The sequence below is a fragment of the Mobula birostris genome, chromosome 9 (assembly GCF_030028105.1).
Source record: "Mobula birostris isolate sMobBir1 chromosome 9, sMobBir1.hap1, whole genome shotgun sequence".
NCBI classification, from domain to species: Eukaryota; Metazoa; Chordata; class Chondrichthyes; order Myliobatiformes; family Myliobatidae; genus Mobula; species Mobula birostris.
The window spans coordinates 46,432,146-46,455,235 of record NC_092378.1 but is presented as its reverse complement, the minus strand read 5'-3'; the positions used below and the strand labels follow the sequence as shown (position 1 = coordinate 46,455,235).

General features: G+C 41.3%; 1 protein-coding gene across 2 annotated transcripts in view; it reads left to right on the top strand.

The window, feature by feature from the left end:
* Nucleotides 1-5,554, top strand: part of ipo8 (importin 8) — a 123,138-nt gene extending 117,584 nt beyond the window's left edge. The window contains exon 24 of one of the 2 annotated variants that reach the window (XM_072267981.1): nucleotides 2,991-5,554. In XM_072267981.1, the coding sequence (XP_072124082.1) occupies nucleotides 2,991-3,088 (98 nt within the window). In that variant the 3' untranslated portion in view covers nucleotides 3,089-5,554. The remainder of the gene's footprint in view (nucleotides 1-2,990) is intronic. The other variant, XM_072267980.1, reaches the window with a different exon arrangement.
* Nucleotides 5,555-23,090: the final 17,536 nt, after the last annotated feature.

The window sequence follows — 23,090 nt, the reverse complement described above, 5'->3', positions numbered from 1 at the left end:
TTGGCCTTCATAAATCAATATATTGAGTACAGGTGTTACGTTGAAGTTGTAGAAGACTTTAGTAAGCCTACTTTGGAGTATTTGGTCTCCTACCTACAGGAAAGATGTAAATAAGATTGAAAGAGTACGGAGAAAATTGACAAGGATGTGGCTGGGATTTGAGGACCTGAGTTATAGGGAAAGGTTGAATAAGTTAGGACTTTATTCTCTAGATGTAGAAGATTGTTGGGCGTTTTGATAGAGGTATACAAAATTATGAGGGGTATAAATAAGGTAAATGCAAGCAGGCTGTTCCCACTGAGCGTGGGTGCAGATATGCGTTAAGGATGAAAGGTGAAAAGTTTACTGGGAGCATGAGGGGAACTCAGGGTGGTGAGAGTGTGGAATGAGCTGGCAGTGTAAGAGATGGATGCAAGTTTGATTTCAACATTTAAGAGGAATTTGTATTGATACATGGATGAGAGGGCTATGATCCGAGTGCCGGGACAAGGCAGATTATTGGTTTGGCATAGACTAGATGGGCCAAAGGGCCTGTTTCTGTGCTGTGGTGTTCTGTGATGCATCATCATTGAGGCCGGGAGAGGTTCCGGAAGATTGGAGGGTTGTGGATGTTGTTCCCTTATTAAAGAAAGGGAATAGGGATAGCCCAGGAAATTATAGGCCGGTGAGTCTTACTTCAGTGGTTGGTAAGCTGATGGAGGAGATCCTAAGAGGCAGGATTTATGAACATTTGGAGAGGCATAATATGATTAGTCAGCATGGCTTTGTCAAAGGCAGGTCGTGCCTTATGAGCCTGATTGAATTTTTTGAGGATGTGACTAAGCACACTGATGAAGGTCAAGCCGTAAATGTAGTGTATATGGATTTTAGCAAGGCATTTGATAAGGTACCCATGCAAGGCTTATTGAGAAAGTAAGGAGGCATGGGATCCAAAGGGACATAGCTTTGTGGATCCAGAACTGGCTTACCCACAGAAGGCAAAGAGTGGTTGTTGATGAGTCATATTCTGCATGGAGGTCGGTGACCAGTGGTGTGCCTCAGGAATCTGTTCTGGGACCCCTGCTCTTTGTGATTTTTATAAATGACCTGGATGAGGAAGTGGAGGGATGGGTTAGTAAATTTCCCAATGACACAAAGGTTGGGGGTGTTGTAGATAGTGTGGAGGGCTGTCAGAGGTTACAGCGGGACATTGATAGGATGCAAAACTGGGCTGAGAAGTGGCAGATGAAGTTCAACCCAGATGTGTGAGGTGGTTCATTTTGGTAGGTCAAATATGATGTCAATATAGTATTAATAGATAGATAGATAGATATACTTTATTAATCCTGAGGGAAATTTGGTTTTGTTGCAGCCACACCAACCAAGAATAGAGTGTAAATATAGCAATACATAAAACCCCAACAATCAAACACCAAAATGCAAACTATGCCAGATGGAAAATAAGTCCAGGACCAGTCTATTAGCTCAGGGTGTCTGACCCTCCATGGGAGGAGCTGTGGTAAGGCTCTTGGCAGTGTGGAGGATCAGAGGGATCTTGGGGTCCGAGTCCATAGGACACTCAAAGCTGTTACGCAGGTTGCGTCTGTGGTTAAGAAGACATACGGTACATTGGCCTTCATCAATCGTGGGATTGAGTTTAAGAGCCGAGAGGTAACGTTGCAGCTATATAGGACCCTGGTCAGACTCCACTTGGAGTACTGTGCTCAGTTCTGGTCACCTCACTACAAGAAGGACATGGAAACCATAGAAAGGGTGCAGAGGATATTTACAAGGATTGGGGAGCATGCCTTATGAGAATAGGTTGAGTGAACTCGGCCTTTTCTCCTTGGAGTGACGGAGGATGAGAGGTGACCTGATAGAGGTGTATAAGATGATGAGAGGCATTGATTGTGTGGATAGTCAGAGGCTTTTCCCCAGGGCTGAAATGGCTAGCATGAGAGGACATAGTTTTAAGGTGCTTGGAAGTAGGTACAGAGGAGATGCCAGGGTTAAGTTTTTTAACGCAGAGAGTGGTGAGTGCGTGGAATGGGCTGCTGGCGGTGGTGGTGGAGGTGGAAACGATAGGGTCTTTTAAGAGACTCCTGGATGGCTACATGGAGCTTAGAAAAATAGAGGGCTATGGGTAAAGCCTAGGTAGTTCTAACGTAGGGACATGTTCGACACAGCTTCGTGGGCCGAAGGGCCTGTATTGTGCTGTATGTTTCTATGTTTCTAGAAAGGGGTAATATCTTGGAAATTGTAGAAAATAAATTATTTTAAAATTGTATTATGAAGCTAGTTCATGTTATGCACTTTCAATTTTTAAGAAATGGGTTATGAAAGACCATAGGAAATTCAAATGTAATTATTTTAGATATCACTAACAACAGCTTAGAAAACTTCCATTGCAGTAGTTTGTAGATCAATGTGCAATTCTTTAAATGACTAAATTTAAAAAATTTTCTTCTTCAGTTTCTTTGATTACACATTGGGGGTATCCAAGGTTAAAAGTAAGCAACATACATGAGCTTATCTATTTTATACACATTTATTGGAGGCAAACCATAGGCTGAGATTACTCACCATTAAGCAAACAGTGGACGTGCTGTTGATGTGGATTTGTGATGTTTCAGAATGCCATTAAAAGTAGACTGAATCAAACCGTGAAATCTTTTTGAATGATTATATTCTTTTTGTGCATATGGTTTTAAGTCTAGACCAAAGCAATGTTCACAGTGACATTTTGTAAGAAAACTGTATTCTCCATTTGTTACACATTTCCTCCTACATCCCAAGTATGAGTGGGTTGTAAGGTGAACTGACCACTGTAAATTTCCCCATGTGTGTTGATGTGCTGGAATCTGAGGAGAGTTGATGGGAATGGAAAGAGAATGAAAAATAGGATGAATGTAGGATTAGTGTAAGTAGATGTTTCATGATTGGAGCTGCTGATGGGCCAAAGGACCTGTTTCTGTGCTGTATGGCAATGACTTTCTTTTATTCTTTCTTAGAATCCAAGAAAATTGAAGGACAAGGTGGCTACAAGTTTGACATGACTACACCAGTCCCAACAATGTTCAGTTTTGGAGCAACTCCAGGGGGCAACTGAACATGGCATTTTCTTAAAATTCAGGGCATCATGGAGAAAAATCTTTCATCCATCATTATGGAAGCTGTTGAGAGACCTTCGGAATGAGAGTCGAACTCTTCCAGCGCTGGATCTCCACTCAATTATCATTTGAGAGTTTTGTCAGTTTCTTTACTTTTCTCTCAAACTGAGTGAAAATCATCTGCCCTCCCCCCTCTGCAGGCAGTATGGAGAAAGGTTTGGTTGGCCACCACCTCTCAGGTTCCCAATACACAAGCATTTGACGGGTTAATACAGATACACAGTGCCTTCTGTCGCACGTCGATTGCCTCAGATTTTAGTTTGGAAAGAAGTAGCATGATTTTAAAGAAAAGTAACCATTTTTTTAAATATTTACCAGAGATTTAAAACAAAATCTGTTTATTCCAGCTCTGCTATTTTTAAATTTCTGTGTGGTAACTATTTTAACATTTAAAATATTTATCCTTGGTATAAACCTCTAGGTTTCTGTGGTTTATGATGGCAGTGGTAGCCTAAAATTAAAGAAATTGCAACTTTAGAAAAGTGGAAATTCACAACTCAGACTTGGAGGACACTAACAATTCCTTTTATCTGAAAGGGGAGGCAGATTTTAATCACTGTGCACAGTGGAAAATTATCAATTTTCTGGCAGTATGTTTAACTATTGAATAGAATTCAGGAGAACTTTAGATTTTAGGATGCAAATTATTTTCTTGTTTATGTTATATAAAGTATCGAATGAATGCCCAACCAGGTAAAACAGTTGTCACCACTGGTTACTGTACTTTTACATCAGTTCTTTGAGAGAGCTTGTGAGCTTTCATTCTCAGCTATTAGATGCCTCAATAAAGCCTTTGGTTGAGCACATATTTGTCCAAATGCATTTTGTTTTGAAACTTAGTGACCATTGATATGGTGCATGTCATTGTGAAGCTTCAAGTAAGCAAAGAGAAAGGAAACATTAACTCTGTTTCTTTAACCATAGATGCTGCCTGACCTGATTCTTTCCAGAATTTTATGTTTTTATTTTAAGAATCTGAGGTCTGTGGTATGCAGTATGAAGGAAATTGCCAACGGAATGGTTACACATGAATTCATGCAGTTATGATAGATTAGTTCCGAATCTTAAAGGTGATTGAATAATTTCAATATAAGTTTTCTTCCAACTTTTTAGAAAGTAATCAACAATAATTAAACTCAGAAACTCCAGTAAATCCAATTTCTCAAGATCAGAAGTATTCAACAAAGGTGAAAATCAAGGAAGTATGTGATGAGAAGTCAGAATACAATGGGCTTCAAACGTATGCTGATTCTGAAAATAATTACCCCATTAGAGTATTCATGAACGTATCCAAGCTGAAACCTTGTACATTGTGGGTTATTTAGTTTAGTTAAGACAAATCAGACTTGATGCAGTGAAGCAAATTTGCTTTATTTTGCTGGTTGACATTACTATCCACCTTGAGCTAGGCATCATGTAGAAAGTATTAAATCACAAATCTTCAGAGTTATTGATGCAGCATTTTTGTCTTTCCAAATTATTCAAAGCCTGGGTTGATTTGCATTGTCTCTCATTAAATTCAAACAATGTATTATGGAATGCTGTCATATATGTTTTCCTTCCATTTTACGTTTTTTATAATGAAACAGCAATTTCTGTTGTACTTGCACAGTGCATAATTGTATTTCTACTTCCTGGTTTCTTGAAATTTCACCAAAGTTTTAAGAAAAGTTCATCTTGGTTTCTGGTTAAGTGTGTGTCGGGTGATCTGTGGTTGGCACTAGGAATGGGTCTAGATTGGTTTTTCTTCTGGATTTAGAGATGGGGTGAATTGGCAGGCAAGTGAAAAAGAGTATCTTACAGTGGAAAAATGGGACTGATGGGATAGTTCTGAGAGACCGGAGGCTTGATGGGCTTACTGGCCTCTTTCTGCTTCATAAGAAAATATGAAAATAAAGAGAATTGTGGATTGAAGAGAAAACAGCCTTGTTGATCTGTGCTAACGGAGATCAATTGACAGTATAAAATAAAAGCAAAAAAGAAGGCACTGGGTAGTGTGAAATTATAGGTAATGTTCCTGAAATTGAATTGAACATAACTAAACATGAAACATGTAATTATCAGAGATGGATAATAAATTATCACAGCTGCTCATTTTCTTCTTATGTAATTAATACACTCCTGTGAGACTTTGATTGACTGATGCACTTCCTTAAATGTTCAAAATGTTGGCTCCCAAAGACTTCTGTATGAGGTGTGTATGTAGTTGTCAATGGCCAAAAGTGCTTATCGAGAATTCATTATTCTTGATTTGTATTACTGACCTGTCATGGTACATTATTTAAGTGAATGGCCTAGCAGTGGATTACTCAGTAGCAGCTATTAAAGAAACCAATTTTGAATGTCAAAACATAACTGGTGTCTTTATTCAGCAGTTAGAACTCAACCTCTTCTGTTAAATGAAGCTACTTTGTAGCATTACTGAGCAAATAATTTACTTTATCCCCAAAGATACTTTATTTGTAAAATTGCAAATGTATAATACAGGACATCCATCTGTCATCCTTCAACGTGCAATCCTCGTATTTACTTACTACATTCACATTGTTAACAGGGTATAAGGTTTTCATTGCCAAACATTTCATTAGCAATATGCCTGAGAAACTATTTCAGAGGGCCAGCAATGAGAGGATCCCAAACTGTGGCATTTCTCTGGCAGTCTTCACTATTCCCTCATCATGTAGTCCTGCACCTCAGGTTGCGCCAGTCAGCCAGCATTTCATTACAAGCAACTCCCTGTACTTGAAGACCAGAATGTTTGTGCAGTCCAAGGTGGATTTTTCAACAAATTTAAAAAATAAATGCATATGCTGGAAATTGAAATCAAAGGTTCAGAAAATGCTTGAAATACTCAAACCAGGTTGGATGGAAATAGTACCTCCGTTCCTGACCTGCTGAGTATTTGCAGCATTTCCTGTTTTTGCTTTGCATCTTTAAGCAAACTGATAGTCTTCCAGCAGCAATGTTTTTATTTCAGTTCGTAACCACAAAACAATGGTGAAGGTGTTCAGGTGTGTTGTTTCATGCATGTTGATCCCATTGCTCAGATCATCTAAAGCCTGATTGACATTGCCTGAGGTGGAATGTATACCACTACCAAAATGATCACATTGTCATTGTCTAAAAGAGGGTGAACCCTCGCAAGGCAGAAGGCCCCGACGGAGTACCTGGTAAGGTTCCAAAAATGAAGTTACACTACCAGATGAACTCAATGCCTTCTATGCCCACTTTGAAAGGGAGAATATAACTACAGCTGTGAAGATCACTGTTGCACCCGGTGACCCTGTGATCTTTGTCTTGGAGGCCGATGTTAGACTGTCTATAAAGAGGGTGAACCGAAGGTCCCGATGGAGTACCTGGTAAGGCTCTGAAAACTTGTGCCAACCAACTGGTGGGAGTATTCAAGGACATTTTCAACCTCTCACTACTACGGGCAGAAGTTCCCATTTGCTTCAAAAAGGCAGCAATTATACCAGTGCCTAAGAAAAATAATGTGAGCTGCCTTAATGACTATCACCTAGTAGCACTCACATCTACAATGATGAACTGCTTTGAGAGGTTGGTCACAACTGGACTGAACTCCTGCCTCAGCAAGGACCTGAACCCACTGCAGTTTGCCAATCGCACAATAGGTCAACGGCAGACGCAATCTCAATGGCTAGTCACATGGCCTTAACACCACCTGGACAATACGAGCACCTATGTCAGGATGCCGTTCATCGATTATAGCTCAGCATTTAACACCATAATTTCCACAATCCTAATTGATACGTTACAGAACCTGGCCTCTCTATCTCCCTCTGAAATTGGATCTTCAACTTCCTAACTGGAAGACCACAATTTGTGCAGATTAGTGATAATATCTCCTTCTCGCTGACAATCAACACTGGTGCACCTCAGGGGTGTGGGCTTAGCCCACTGCTCTACTCTCTCTATACCCATGACCGTGGGGCTAGGCATAGCTCAAATACCATTTATAAATTTACTGATGATACAACCATTGTTGGTAGACTCTCAGATGGAGATGAGAGGGCGTACAGGAGCGAGATAAGCCACTGAGTGGAGTGGTGTCACAGCAACAACCTTGCACTCAACATCAGTAAGATGAAAGAGCTGATTGTGGACTTCAGGAAGGGGAAGACGAAGGAGCACATTCCAATCCTCATAGAGGGATCAGAAGTGGAGAAAGTGAGCAGTTTCAAGTTCCTGGGTGTCAAGATCTCTGAGGACCTAACCTGGTCCCAACATATCGATGCAGCTATAAAGAAGGCAAGGCAGTGACTATACTTCATTAGGAGTTTGAAGAGATTTGGTATGTCAACAAATACACTCAAAAACTTCTATAGATGTACTGTGGAGAGAATTCTGACAGGCTGCATCACTGTCTGTTATTTGGGGGGAGGGGGGAGAGGGGCTACTGCACAGGCCTGAAAAAGCTGCAGAGGGTCATAAATTTAGTTGGCTCCTTCTTGGGTACTAGCCTACAAAGTATCCGAGACATCTTCAAGGAGTAGTGTCTCAAAAGGTAGAGTCCATTATTAAGGATCCCCAGCACCCAGGGCATGCCCTTTTCCCATTGTTACCATCAGGTAGGAGGTACAGAAGCCTGAAGGCACACACTCAGCAATTCAGGAACAGCTTCTTTTCCTCTGCCATCCAATTTCTGAATGCACATTGAATCCGTGAATCACTACCTCACTTTTTAAAATATACAGTATTATTTCTGTTTTTGCACGATTTTTAATCTATTCAATATACATATACTGTAATTGATCTATTTATTTTTCTTTCTTCTATATTATGTATTGCATTGAACTGCTGCTGCTAAGTTAACAAATTTCACGACACGTCCGTGATAATAAACCTGATGCTGATTTTGCTGTACAGTACAGGTAACCCAGGTTCAATTCCTGCCGCTGCCTGTCAGGAATTTGTACGTTCTCCCAGTGACCGCGTGGGTTTCCTCCAAGTGCTTCGGCTTCCTCCCACAGTCTAAAGACATACCGATTGGGAGGTTAATTGACCATTGTAAATTGTCCCATGATTAGGCTAGGATTAAATCGGGGGATTGCTGGGTGGCGCAGCTGGAAGGGCTGGAAGTGCTTACTCTGCACTGTATCTCACCAAGTAAGTATTAGTTCCTTATAGTTATCAATTCAGCTCTCACCTGTTGTTCCAAGGAGCTCTTTGCATGCAACAGCAACCACACACCAGTTCACCACTTTAACAGGCAGGCTAAACCAGGTGAGGATAGCTGGTGGGCCTCATATACTGGTGAGATAGGGACATGCCTGTCATAGCATCTGAAGTCAGCTCCAGAGGACAGAGTGGATGAGATCAACAGTAAAATCCAACAGCAGGATCTGCAATGCTTTATGGAGAGTGAATGGCATAACAAGGCACAGAAATAGTGGTCATCTACTACTACTAAGGAAGACCCCAGTTTGAGACAATTACTCATACTACTGGACGTGGATATCCAAGGTTGAGAGAATGGAACTGTCCCAGTGCAACGCTTCTCCACTTAAAAACTGTCCCACTCAGTCTCCTGTCATTATTGGATACGACATACAACTAACCACAAATATATGGAGGAACTCATCCAATGTACACTGCTGTGTTCTTTTGATTGACTGTAAATGAACAAAATCAGCACAGACACCTCGTGCAGATAATGGACTGCCTTCATACAATTCTTTTGACAATTGCATCTTTCAAATCCACATTTTCGTTGTAACATTCAAGATGATTCTCGATACCTTTACATTCTTTGTAGTTTCTAACTTGTTGAAGTAGTGAAATTGTTTCATTTTCACTCTGGCAATTTCTGGCATCTACAAACCTGACTGCTTGAAACTGCAATGAGCAAAGCTGTTCTGAATTGTCTTACTGCTTATTTCTCGCCAACTATCAGTGCCAAAAATCACTGCTTTTTGAACACAAACACATGCAACTAGTGCTACTTAAGAGTTTCGTTCTAAGCACGGTGTAGTATCTAACAGCCACACAAGTGCAAGCAACTGATGCTAGTTAGAAACTTCCACAACTGTCTCCTGTCCCAATTAAGTGGTATAGTTTATTAAATAAACAAAGGGAAGCCTGGTTATTTTCTTGATTATACCATAAAATGTAGGAGCAGAATTGGACCATTTGGCCCATTGACTCTGCTCTGCCATTTCATCATGGATCCACCTTTGCTCTCAGTCCCCATCTCCTGCCTTCTCCCCATATCCCCTCATGCCCTGACCAGTCAAGATTCTATCAATCTCTGCCTTAAATATACGTAAAGACTTGGTCTCCACAGCTGCCTGTGGCAATAACTTCAGCAGATTCACCACTTTCAATCTAAAGAAATTCCTCCTCATCTCTGTTCTAAAATGACACCCGTCTATTCTGAGGCTGTGTCCCCTGGTCCTAGATTCTCTCATCATAGGAAACATTCTCTCTGCATCCACTCTGTCAAGTCCTTTCACCATACGACAGGTTTCAATGAAGTCACCCCTCATTCTTCTGAATTCTAGTGAATACAGGCCTAGAGCCATCAAACGCTCTAATATGACACACCATTAATTCTGGGATAATTTTCATGAACCTCCTTTGAATCCTCTTCAGTGTCAGCACATCCTTTTTAAGATAAGGGACCAAAAAATCTTTCACGATACTCCAAATGAGGCCTCACCAGTGCTTTATAAAGCCTCAACATTGCATCCTTGCTTTTATATTCTAGTCTTCTTGATATGAATGCTAACATTGCATTTGCCTTCATTACGACTGACTCAACCTGCAAATTAACCTTTAGGGAATGCTGCCCAAGGACTCTCAAATCCGTTTGCACCTCAGATTTTTGAATTTTATCTCCATTTAGGAAATAGTATACCCCTTTATTTCTTCTACCAAAGCGCGTGACCATACACTTCCCGACACTGTATTCCATCTACCGCTCCTTTGTCTATGTTCTTCTATAGCCTCTCTACTTCCTCAACACTACCTGCCTCTTCTTGTTCTTTTAGAGTCGTCCCAAATAAGTAGCTGCCCCAACATAAAATGACTAAATCTGACTAAAGACAGTGTAATTGTGTCTTGAAGTCTGTTTCTTACAGCTCTTAAAAAGGGAGGATTATTAGACCTGAAAAATGAAATGGGAGTAATGTCTGAACAGTAAGTTCTAACTATTTAACCAAGGCATCGTCTGACTTTACCGTCTTATTTCACAGGACGAAGTACTAGAGCACTTTTAAGCAATTATTCTGTTTTGCAAGTACAAGGGCGCCCTGAAGGAGTCAAGTTGTTCATGTAAAACGGATGAGGTAAAACATCTTTCTCAGAAGATTGTAAGTCTTTGCTTTCACTACCCTCTGAGAATACCAGAGTCATTATCTCTACTTCAAAAAATATTTAGACAGATTTTTGATGAGCAAGGGATACAAACTTACAGTGCATACTGGAATGTACAAACATAGATATAAGTTGTAGTCAGATCATCTATTAATAATTATTACTATTAACTATTTATAGTAATAATGAATAATCATTAAAATGTACTAAATGGTAGAGCAAGCATGAGGGGCCAAATGGCTCCTAAGTCAAACATTTGTAGATACATGGTTACAAAGAGGCACAATGGGTTTCATGCTAAGAATCTATTTTTCATCCTTGTATCTATAATTATGTAGCAGATTATGCCAAAGAGTAGAAGCATTAGCACTGTCTTCCAACTTAGCCATTCCCTCACTTTTCGCTACCTTGCCCCTTCGTATCTCAGAAAACTCAGCCCTCAGCTGGAATAATTTCTCTGTGTGAACTGGGCATGGGCCCTGAGATCTGCTGCAGAGAGCTTAACACAAGGTAATTTAACAGCCTGAATCGTTAGAGAGCTAGATCTTAAGGCCAGTCAGATTCAAAAGCCAATAAGCTCAAAACCTCTGACCACATAGCTAAGGACTTGTTTGACAGGGCGCTGTTAATTCTAAAGGATTCCTCTGGAGTCACTGGAATGGAATGGACCACGTACAAAAAATTGCATAAAAATAACTGTCTTTAGAAACTAGCTTTTTTTTAAAAAAAGGTTACTACTTGTGATACAGACTACCAGTTAGCTTTAATTGCATTTCCTACCATTAGTAATGTAGATTTATAATAGTAATTGGCTGAACATCATTTTACTTGAGTTGCTACTTTTATTTAATAATTCATTTTGTAAATTAGATTTTCATTTCATTATACAATATTTAATATCTGAGCTGAACTCCTTTTAAATGCATTGCAACTTGATATAATGTTAGATTTTTTTCCCTTATTTTTCTTCAAGGATACGAGTACTGTGTCCATTTCTGGAGGCCACATTTTAGGAAAGCTGTGAGGTCTTTCAAGAGAATTACTTTATTTCAAGGGAATTAATTAATTCAAGGGATAAGTGACTAGAGTTTTGTCGATAGGTTGGAGGAGCTGTTGTTGTTCTTCTTGGAACAGGGACGTTATGAGAAGACGTGCAGGAGGATCCTGAGGTCCAAGTCCATAGCTCACTGAAGCAGCCATGTAAGTAAATAGTGTGGTCAAGGAAGCACATGGCATTCTGCCTTCATTGTTTTGCACATGAGTACGAGTCAGGAAGTCATGTGGAATCCATATATAACTTTGGTTAAGCTGAACATGAATATTGTGTGCACTTCTAGTCACTCCATTACAGGAAGGATTTGAAGGCTTTGGCAATTACCAGGATACTGCCTGGTTTACAGGGCATTAGCTATAAGGGAAGGTTTGGCAAATTTAGGTTGTTTTCTGAGGGGAGCCCTGATTAAAGTTTATAAGATTATGAAAGGCATAGATAGAGTAGACATTCTAAATCTTTTTTCCCCAGTGCAGAACTGTAACGTACTAGAGGATGTGCTTTTAAGGTGAGAGGGGAGCAAGTTTAAAGAAAATATGCTGGACAAGATTTTTACACAAAGAGTAGTAGGTGCTTGGAACAGACTGCCAGGAAGTGGTAAAAGCTGATTTCATAGCTTATGAGGCTGTTAAATAAGACACATGACTTTGCAGAGAATCGAGGGATATGGATCATGCACAGGTAGAAGATAATTAGTTTTACCTTACCATAATGTTTTGCACAAAGATTGTGGGCCAAAGGGCCTGTCCTTTTCTATCCTGTTTCATGATCTCTGTTCCTTTGAAGAAACATTTAAAATCATGATTAGACAGAATAGGTAGAGAAAATCATTCCCATTGGTTAAGGGGTCAAGAAGTGGTGGAAATAGAAAGAAAACGTATGGCAGAAGCATGAAAAGTGATATGCGGATTCAACTGTAAAGTTACAAAAAGAGCTGGATAAGTATGTGAAAGGAAATAATTAGAAGGGTTTGGTTTAAGGTACTATTGATTCTTACATGGATTTAGTGGCTAAATAGTCAACTCTGGAATATAACCGTTCTGTGACTGGATTATGTTTGGCCTCTGTAAGTGTTGTGTTTTGATAGACCCAATTAACCAAATCGAATGCTGGTGATTTTGAAGAGTGTTTAAGATTGAAGCCCTCACCTCAACCACGTTCATAAGAAACCAATATCCTGTCATATTTTGGGCACTGATGAAGTTCTCCATGTATGACCATAGTTCCCCTCATTGGTGATCAGCCACAAATTATGGGCATAAGAGCTAGCTGAATTGGAGCTGTGAATCCACTTCCCTGGTTGTGCCTAATGAAAAGAGATTTTGTGTTCCAGGAAATTCATATTTTCTTCCTGAACACCCCAAACCTCCCTTCTCCTCAGACACACTGAACCCTCTTCCCTCTTCCGATCCCAGCTCTCATCCATGCCAGGTTTTCACCATTCCCTCCGACCTTCCCCCTTTCTGAGGCAGAACGTTCCATCCTCAGTAAGGGCCTCACCTTGCACCCACACCTCAGCGAGTTCCGTGCCCATCATGACGCCGTCTTCTTCTTCGGCCGCCTCCGTCTCTGTGCCTATTTCTTTGGCAAGGATCTCCACCCGCACCAGTGACTCCCTCCTCCTCTGCTCTGGACCCTTTTATTGCCAATTGGCAAAGGGACATCAACCGTCTAGACTTCAACACTCCTCTCTCCTATTCCAACCTCACTCCTTCCGAACATTTGGCTCTCCACTCCCTCCTCACCAATCCTAACCTCACCATCAAACCGGCAGATAAGGAAGGTGCTGTAGTAGTCTGACGTACTGACCTCTACCTTGCTGAGGCCCAACACCAACACTCAGACACCTCTTACTTACCCTTCAAACAGGGCACCAGTAAGGAGAACCAGGCCATTGTCTCCCACACCGTCACCAATCTTATTGACTCTGGGGATCTCCCATCCACCGCCACCAACCTCATAGTTTCTGTACCCCGCACTTCCCATTTCTACCTCCTACCCAAGATCCACAAACATGCTTGTCCAGGTTGACCCATTGTTTCAGCTTGTTCCTAACCCACTGAATTTATATCTGCATACTTCGACTCTGTTTTATCCTCCCCTGGTTCAGTTCCTTCCTACCTACATCCATGAAACTTCACAGACTCTGGATCTTTTCAATAATTTCAGGTTCCCTGGCCCCCATCATCTTATTTTTACTATGGATGTCCAGTCCCTATACACCTCCATCCCCCATCAGGAAGGCCTCAAAGCTCTCTGTTTTTGTTTCTGGACACCAGACCTAACCAGTACCCCTCCACCACTGGTCTCCTCCCTCTAAATAATTTCTCCTTTGGCTCCTTCCACTTCCTTCAAACAAAATGTGTAGTCAAGGTACTCACATGGGTCCCAGCTACTCATGCCTGTTTGTTGGCTATGTTATACAGTCTATGTTCCAAGCCTACACTGGTGACCATCCTGCTCTTTTCCTATGTTACATCAATGATTGCATTGGTGCTGCTTCTTGCACTCGTGCTGAACTCGTTGACTTCATCTACTTCGCCTCCAACTTCCACCCTGCCCTCACATTTACCTTATCCATTTCTGACACCTCCCTCCCCTTTCTCAATTTCACTGTCTCTATCTCCAGAGACTGCTTATCCACTGATGTCTATTATAAACCCACAGACTCTCACATCTACCTGGACTATACCACTTCCCGCCCTGTTACTTGCCATCCCCTTCTCTCAATTCCTCTGCCTCTGCCACATTTGCTCTCAAGATGAGGCTTTTCGTTCTAGAATGAAAGAGATATCCTCCTTTTTCAAAGAAAGGGGCTTCACTTCCTCTACCATCAACGCTGCCCTCAACCAAATCTCTTCCATTTCAAGCATGTCTGCTCTTACCCCATCCTCCCGCCACTCTACCAGGGATAGGGTTCCTCTTATCCTTACCTACCACTCCACCAGCCTCCATGTCCAGCACATAATTCTCCAAAACTTCCGCCACCTCCAATGGGATTCCATCACCAAGCACAACTTTCCCTCCCCCCCACACACTTTTTGTTTTCTGCAGGGATCACTCCCTACATGACTCCCTTGTCCATTCATCCCCCTCCACTGATCTCCCTCCTGGCACTTATCCTTGCAAGGGGAACAAGTGCTAACCCTGCCCCTACACTCCTACCTAACTACTATTCAGGGCCCCAAACAGTCCTTCCAGGTGAGGCGACACTTCACCTGTGAGTCTGTTGGGGTCATATACTGTGTCTGGTGCTCCTAGTGTGGCCTCCTGTATATTGGTGAGACCTGACATAGATTGGGAGACCACTTCGCTGAGCACCTATGCTCTGTCCACCTGAAAAAGTGGGATCTCCCAGTGGCCACCCATTTTAATTTCACTTCCCATTCCCATTCCAATATGTCTATCCATGGCCTACTCCGCTGTTGTGATAAGGCCACCCTTAGGATGGAGGAACAACACCTTAAATTTTGTTTGGGTAGCCTTCAACCTGATGGCATGAACATTGATTTCTCGAACATACAGTATTGTTCCCCCCACCCCCCTCTCCTTCACCATTTCCCATCCCCTTTTCCCTCTTTCACATTATCTCCGTGTCTGCCCAAGGTGCTCCTCGCCCCTTTTCTTTCTTCCATGGCCTTCTGTCTCCTTTACCAATTTACTTCCCAGCTCTTTACTTCATCCCCTCCCCCTTCAGGTTTCACCTCTCACCTTGTGTTTCTCTCTCCCCTCCATCACCTTTTAAATCTACTCCTCAGTTTTTTTTCTCCAGGCCTGCTGAAGGGTTTTGGCCTGAAACGTCAACTGTACTCTTTTGCATTGATGCTGTCTGTTGTGCTGAGCTCCTCCAGTGTTTTGTGTGTGTTTCTCTTCCTCCATTGCAAGTGATTTACAACGACTGAGCCAATGACACCATCTTGGTATTGAATATTTTCTAAAGCAGCAGGTCTATGCCTGATTTAATTCCAGAGCTGGTTACAGTGGTACCAGTATAACTGCCTATGGCATTGGCAATGTGGTAAAGTATCAAAAAATGAGTATTGTTTGAAAGGAGGATGATGCTGCTGGCAAAAAAATGGCACCGTTTGGTGGGAATCAAAAACAGTTGAAGTCAGCTTGCACCTGTAGAAGAACCTTTCGTGGCATTCAACCTGTTTTCTATCCAGAGAAGTTCCTCCGTGAAGTCGCAGTTGAAGCTGTAGAAAATGTAGCACTATTCAACACATTGCCAGAAGCGGTAATTAACTGAGTAGTTTTATCTGTTAGATATTGGTTAGAATATTATTACAGCATGCACTTTGGTGGGTCATTGTAATGTTTGCAGAACTATAAGATATTTAGCTTATTCCTGATATATTGAAATTGTTAGCAAGACATGCAATCCTCATCCCTAATTGTCTTCAAAACTACATGAGAATAGTGGTTATAATTTCTGAATTGCCCAGGTTTGACTTGGACTCACTGTAATTTTGGTCTTAAATCTGGGTCAGCCAAACTCCGTTCACTCATGCCGACTCAAGCTTGGTGCTTTCATATCACAGTCGGATTGGCATGCTTAAAATGCATCAATTAGTCAAGAGAGTTAACAGCATTGAAACAGACCCTTTGGTGCAACTTGTCTGTGCTGACCATGTGCCAATTGGATCCTATAGCATGAAAAGTCTTAAGATCAGAGCATAGGGTGCAGTAACATAGGGGATAAATTACTTGACTAGCGTTTAGTGGCCTAAATACAATGAGTTTGTGTCTCATAATAGTTGTTGGAGAATTTAAACTCAAGTGATTAAAAATGAATGTGGAATAAAAGAAAGGCTACTTTCATAATAGTGACCATGAATCTACAAGATTGTTATAAAATGGAACTTTGGGATGAAAATCTGGCACTCTTGACCTTTAATTGGCAAAATTAGCCTATTGATATTAAGGCATTTAATGATTTGCTTTAAGTTCCTTAGTTATCTAGAGGCCTGGATTAAAATTCAGAAAAAAACTTTAGAGTCCCCCAATAATAAACAGGGAATAGTAACTTATGAAGTGATGTGAAATAGGAAAGCTGTGTTAGGAAGGATAATCGTGAGTAAGTGTATTGTCCAGATAAGGAAAAATATTAGCCATGTTCACACTCTGAATTCCAGCCCCCACCTCACTCCACAGAGGTATGAGTTATTCTTAACTACCTTCTAGAATGCCCTAAGAGAACCCTTCTAGATATCTTGACAGGCTATATATTCCCTCAGCTAGGGCATTTAGAACCAAGGTAGTCACGGTCTGAAAATAAGGGGTTGGCCATCCAGGATAAAGATGAAACTTCTTTAGTAGTGAATCTTTGGCATTCCCTACTTGAGGGCCATGGAGCCTCAGTCACATAGTACATTCCGGACATAGATTAATAGATTTTATCATATTAAGGAAATCAAGAGATTATATTAATGTAGGAAAGTGGCAGTGCAAGAATTGATCAGCCATGATTTAAATGAATAACAGTGCTGGCATGAGGAGTCAAGTGGCCAGTTCCAAAGGTATCACATCAAAACAGTAATTAATTCTGAGCAACACACATAAAAGTTGCTGGTGAATGCAGCAGGCCAGGCAGCATCTCTAGGAAGAGGTACAGTCGACATTTCAGGCCAAGACTGATGGGATTTTGAGGAAAAGGTGTTGCTTTATCAAAATCGCGATCACGTGGAATTAATCCCATGCTATCTTATGGTTCCATATCTATCACCAAACAAAACAGTGACAACTATCTGCAAGGAGTAACAAAGGAAGATGGTGACTTTCACATGGCTAATGCAATTGTTAGTATAAGTGCCTCAGAAAGTACAGGTATACAGGCACACCCTAGGTCACTTGCGTATTACTTCAGATTTGCTGTGGTTAAGTGTTATAAGTGAGGCTGACATCGTTTAGTCCAGATCCTGCAGCAAATAATCGATGAGCTGCTGTGTCCTTGAATGGACATGGTGCAGTGGAGGCTGTCTAAATTGCTGTAGAGTTGACTGAGTCAATTGAGAGTTGGAGACACAAGAGACTGAAGATACTGGAAACTGGAGCAAAAAAAAACAAACTGCTGGAGGAAACCAGCAGGTCAAACATTATCTGTAGGGGGACAGGGGAAAGGAATTATCAGTGGTTTGGGGAAAGCTCTGCATAACGACTGAGAGTGGAGAGAGGAGATAGCCAGTATAAAGAAAACAAGGGCAGGTAGTTGATTGAGGGAGGGGTTAAGCTGATGCGCAGAAGCGGGGATGGGGGCTGGTGGATAGGGTAGAGTTGGGAGACAGAGGCGGGTGGGCTATAGGTGGAATAAAACAAGGAATGCAAGAGGCAGATGGAGCCATTTGTGGGGAGGGGAGAGTGGAGAAAGGCTGGAGGGTGGTAAGTGGGGTCAAAGAGGCAACAAGTGCTGGAATCCAATAAGTAAGGAAGGTGAAAGTGGAAGCCATGAAGGGCTCATAGAACCAGAAAGGGCAGGGGAGGGAAGAGGGGGGAATACAGTGGTTGGTGCAGTTCTGGAGGAGGGGTATGGGAAAGGGAACCAAAATGGAAGGACTACATTGGAAGAGGAAAGAAAGTGGAACACAGGTGTTAAAGATTACTTGAAGTTGGAAATTATAATGTTCATACCATTGAATTGTATTCAATCAGGCAGAATCTGAGGTGTTGTTCATTGAGTTCATGTTAGGCCTCACCCTGGGAATGGAGAAGGCTGAAGATGGACAGGGGAGTGTGGAAATGGGAAGGGAAGCTCCAATGCCATATTTAAGTTTGCTAACAACAGCATTGTTAGTCAAATCAAAGGTGGAGATGAATCAGCATATAGGAGGAAGATTGGAAATCTGGCTGAATGGTGTTACAACAACATTCGCTCCCTCAGTGACAGCAAAACCAAAGAGTTGATTATTGACTACATGAGGAGGAAACCAAGGTCTATGAGCCAGTCCTCGTCAGGGAATCAGAGAGAGAGTGTTAGTAACTTTAAATTCCCCTGTGTTTTTATTTCAAAGGAATGACAGCGCCTCTACTTTCTTAGAACTTTGTGAATATTTAGCATGTTATCTGACAAACTTCTTTAGATGCAAAGTGGAGAGTGTACTGACTGGTTGCATCACAGCCTGGTATGGAGACACCAATACCCTCGAATGGAAAAGCCTACAAAAGGTAGTGGATACAGCCCAGTCCTCACAGTAAAGTCCTTTCCACCAGTGAGCACAGTTACATGGAATTCTATCACAGAAAAGCAGCACCGATCATCAAGAACCCCCACCATCCAGGCCATGCTCTCTTCTCATTTTAGCAGTTCTGTAAAAGCAGTGTGTTCTGCTGGTAGACTGTTCTGGTTTTAGCTAAAAGATAAGGGCCTATGATGTTCAATTTAAGAATGTTGTGTCAGCCAGTCAGAATGGTGGAATTGGGAGAAGGTTCTAGAGACAGGAAGGAGGTACAGGAGCCTTAGGTCCAACACCACAAGGTTCGGGAACAGTTATTACCCCTCAACCACCAGGCTCCTGAACCAGAGAGGCTACCTTCACTCACCCCAAAACTGAACTGATTCCACAACCTATGGACTCAGTCTCAAACGCTCTACAACTCATGTTCTCAATATTATCTATTAAATTATTATTTTGTTTTTCTTGCACAATTTGTTTTCTTTTGCACATTGGTTGTTTATCTGTAATTTTTCATTGATTCTGTGTGTTTCTTTATATCTACTGTGAATGCTTGCAAGAAAGTGAATCTCAGGGTAGTAGTATATGGTGATATATATGTATTTTGATAATAATTTTTTTGAACTTTGATTTGAAATGGCATATAACTAGGAGCTTGGGATGGCCATTAAGAACAGAGCACAGGTGCTCTACAGACTGGTTGCCTAGTTAGCCCATGGTCTCTTAAATGTGTAGGAGGCCACATAAAGAGCAACTGCAGTAGACAATGTTGGAAGAGACGTTCACCTGGAGAGGCTCTGTTGGTCCCTGAAATAGTGGTATATGAATTAACTGCTCCTGTTGTTGCAGAATTGAGAGTTACTGAGGAACGTTGTGAAACATTTCTGGCGTTACCTGCTTAACTAAGATCTGGGAGGCAAAATAATCTACTGTACAAATGGGCCAGGAACTTGCAATTTAAGTTCCAGTCAGCTTCTCTGGTACTGGGAGCCCAATGCTTTCTCTGGTATTCTGCCCAGGGTGCTGTTGAGATTATTCTGCTTCATTACTCATATGTTCCACATATCTGGAGGAGTATACACTTCAACCCACAATAGTGATTGTCCTTCAGGGCTTCTGTCCTTGTATCACCTGATGGTGGTGCTTCACCAGAACCACAAACATGTTTAAAGAATTTGATCTTGAATGCTGCTGGTTATTTTGTGATGGGTGGTTTCGACAGCACCAAATCTCAAGTGGCATGAATGGTACTGACTGCTTAGCGTGACCTTTAGAAGGAGCAGACATTGACGATACCTGTGATTTAGATCCTCTGTGTTTGCTGCAAATCTCCCTCAGTTAGGTACAGCAACAGGCCTCTCAAAATATTGGAAATAATCAACAGAGCTGGCAGCAAGTACGGATGGAATCATATATAATGCCCTGGTTAAGGTTTCAACTGTTACGCTGTAGATACAGTATTTCATTTTAGCAGTTCTGTAAAAGCAGTGTGTTCTGATTCCAGCTAAAAGATAAGGGGCTATGATACTCAACTTAAGAATGTTGTGTCAGCCAATCAGAATGGTGGAATTGGGAGAAGGTTCTCGAGACAGTTGGGCAGAGTGAAATTTGTGAAGGACAGTTTTTGGTGGGAGCTGCGAAAGATGGCTGAGGATGCCTGGGAAGGAGCGTCCCCCTTGCACAAAGATGAATGGCTCCGAGAAGGAAGGACCAATGCTCCCAAGAGAGCACCTGTTTATTTGAGATGGATTTTGAGCAATGTTCGGAAGGTGGTGTCTGCTTTCACGCAGACTGTGGGTTCAGCGCGTGAGTAAAATGGCAACTTCAAGATGAGTCCCAACTTTATGTGCACACTTGGACTGTGTTAACTGGAATGGGCCCTTGTATATTTTTTTCTTTTCTTTTTCTTACTAACTGTTCGATAAAGCTGAAATTTGCAAATATACTTTCTTTATAATTTTACGTAGTGTACGATTTGTAATTTCTTGCTCACCGACAATTGTGTATGGGCAGTATTTACACAGCATTCGCTCATATTGAGATTTCTTTATTCAGAACATGGTATTCCAGTTTGGTTGAACCCCAAATCATACCCCAAAATAGATGTATATTGTTTATGAAAGGTTGCCTTCTCACCACAGGGTCTTGTGGCTGTTAGCAAAGCCGGCTAATGAGCCAAGTTTGCATACAAGCCCAATGGGGGGGGTGGTACACATACTGTAGTTAGTGTTTCAACTCTTTGTTGAAACTATCATAACTAGAAAATAATAGAATATAGTATGGTTTAAACATCAGGAATGGATGGGAGAGGGTAAAGAGCAAAAGGGGAAAAAAGCAGTAGACTTTTAAATCTCAGAAGGGTAAAATGGCACTAAGTAAGGATACAACATGCATTTGGAAAGAGCAGAATGTTGATGTGTTTTTGCTGTCCAATAAGCTGGATGAGTACTTACGAAATTTGCGAAATGCAATGTTGAGGCTGCAAAGTGCCTTATCAAATAACAAAGTACTTTTCCTAAGGCTTCAGTTGAATTTCCTTGGAACAATTTGGAGTTTCGAGCGAAGTGGAATGTAGAATTATATCAAATGACTGGAAGTTAAGGGTTACACATTTTAAAATGAGGCTGCACTGCACTGTGAGCAGCAAGTGCCATACACAAAATTGAAAATTGCAATTAAATCGGTGTTTCACTTGGAAGGAGTGTTTGAGAGCTTGGAACTATCATGAAGGGAAACCTGTTATTTATGAAAAGGGAAGACGTTAAAAGTTAGACCAAATGTAATGGAAAAGCTGAGAGACTTTGGGGACCCTTATATCATGCAGGCTGGGAAGAAGTGAAAGCAGGATGGCTTTGGGTGTGAGTAGACCTTTGGAATGACAAAAAAAACAAGAAAAGGAAAACTAGTTTCAAAGGTAGACCCAGTGAAGTACAGTGAGGATAGAGATTTAAGTGAAGTATGGGCAAGGTGGATGTCTGATTAAAGCCTTCAAGTATCTGCTCAGAGGACGATGCCTGAATTGAATTGGAACAAAGAATGTTCTGTATATCCCTTGAAGGGAGGGAGGGGGTGGGTGGAGGGAAGACATAACAATGGCCATTGTGTAAATGAGTTGTGAAAATTGTGAAAAAGTAACATATGAAATGAAGCCATAGAGAGAGATAGCATGGAAACAGGCTCTTCAGCCATTGTCCGTGCCAGCCACTGGAGGAAGAATGCACAGCATGGGTGTATAGATCAAACACCTGATTACACATGGTTCTATTTTTTTAACTCCCTGATGTTTATCTCACTTTCAAAAATGTTCGATTGGTAACTATTTCCTGCTTTTAATTTAACAACCAGGTTGTATTTTTGTGAAAGGTATTGCAGCCTGTTATTACCATGTCAGGGAAAGAATTTTTGACCGTATTTGAACCTCAGTGACACGTTTACACAGCCTCTAGAAGTTTATATCAGGGATGGATGTATTCAAGTAGTTTCAATGCCTTTTTGTTCCTTTATGCTCTACAGAACCAAATTTAACCTTGCTTACTGGCGTCTTTTTAACACATTTACCTAGGCAGTAATGGCAGATAAATGGAAAGGATATTTTATGTGTAATTACCATAGTTGGGATTATTAAATAGCAAACTTGAAGATTTGAAGAGAATGATTTGTAAAAACCATGCCAAATAAAATTTATACTTTATGCATTTTTGACAGAAGCTCTAGAAACACATTGTTTAAAAAATTAACAGAACAAATTGCCACAGGTTTAATGGAGTAAAAAAAGACCACTAATAAGATACCTCCAACGCTCACTTGTGATTTGATGCCTTTGGCTCATGTCCAGCAGCATGAAGACAATGGACTGAAGTGCCTGAGGTTAAATCTCATTGACAGTGAGTCTTGAGGCTCTTCAGGTATTACATTGCCAAGCTCATCTCTGCTCACCTGGATGCTGAGTAAAATCAGTGAATATAGGGATGACGTAAGAAATCATAGGAGGGGTCAGGTCTCTCCAGAGTGCTACACCATATAGTGAAATCATGTCTGATCTGACCTTCATCTCAATTCCATTGTTCTGCCTGTTTCCCATAATCTTTGACATGTCCTCGTGTTCAAAATAACTGTCCATCCGACCTTGAATATGTTCAATGATTCAACCTCTGCAGTCCGGGGTTAGAAAACCTTTTTGAGAGGACAAATTGCTCCTCATCCCTACCTTCAATGGGCGTCTGTTATTCTAAGAGACTATGCTGTCCAGTTTGAAGTTCTCCCACAAGATGAATCATCCTATTGGCATCCAAGTTGTCAAGCACCCTCTGAACCTTACATGCCTGATCTAAATTCCATTTAAACTGTTGAACTTTTCATCATAAGACATCCCTTTTCTCCCATGAC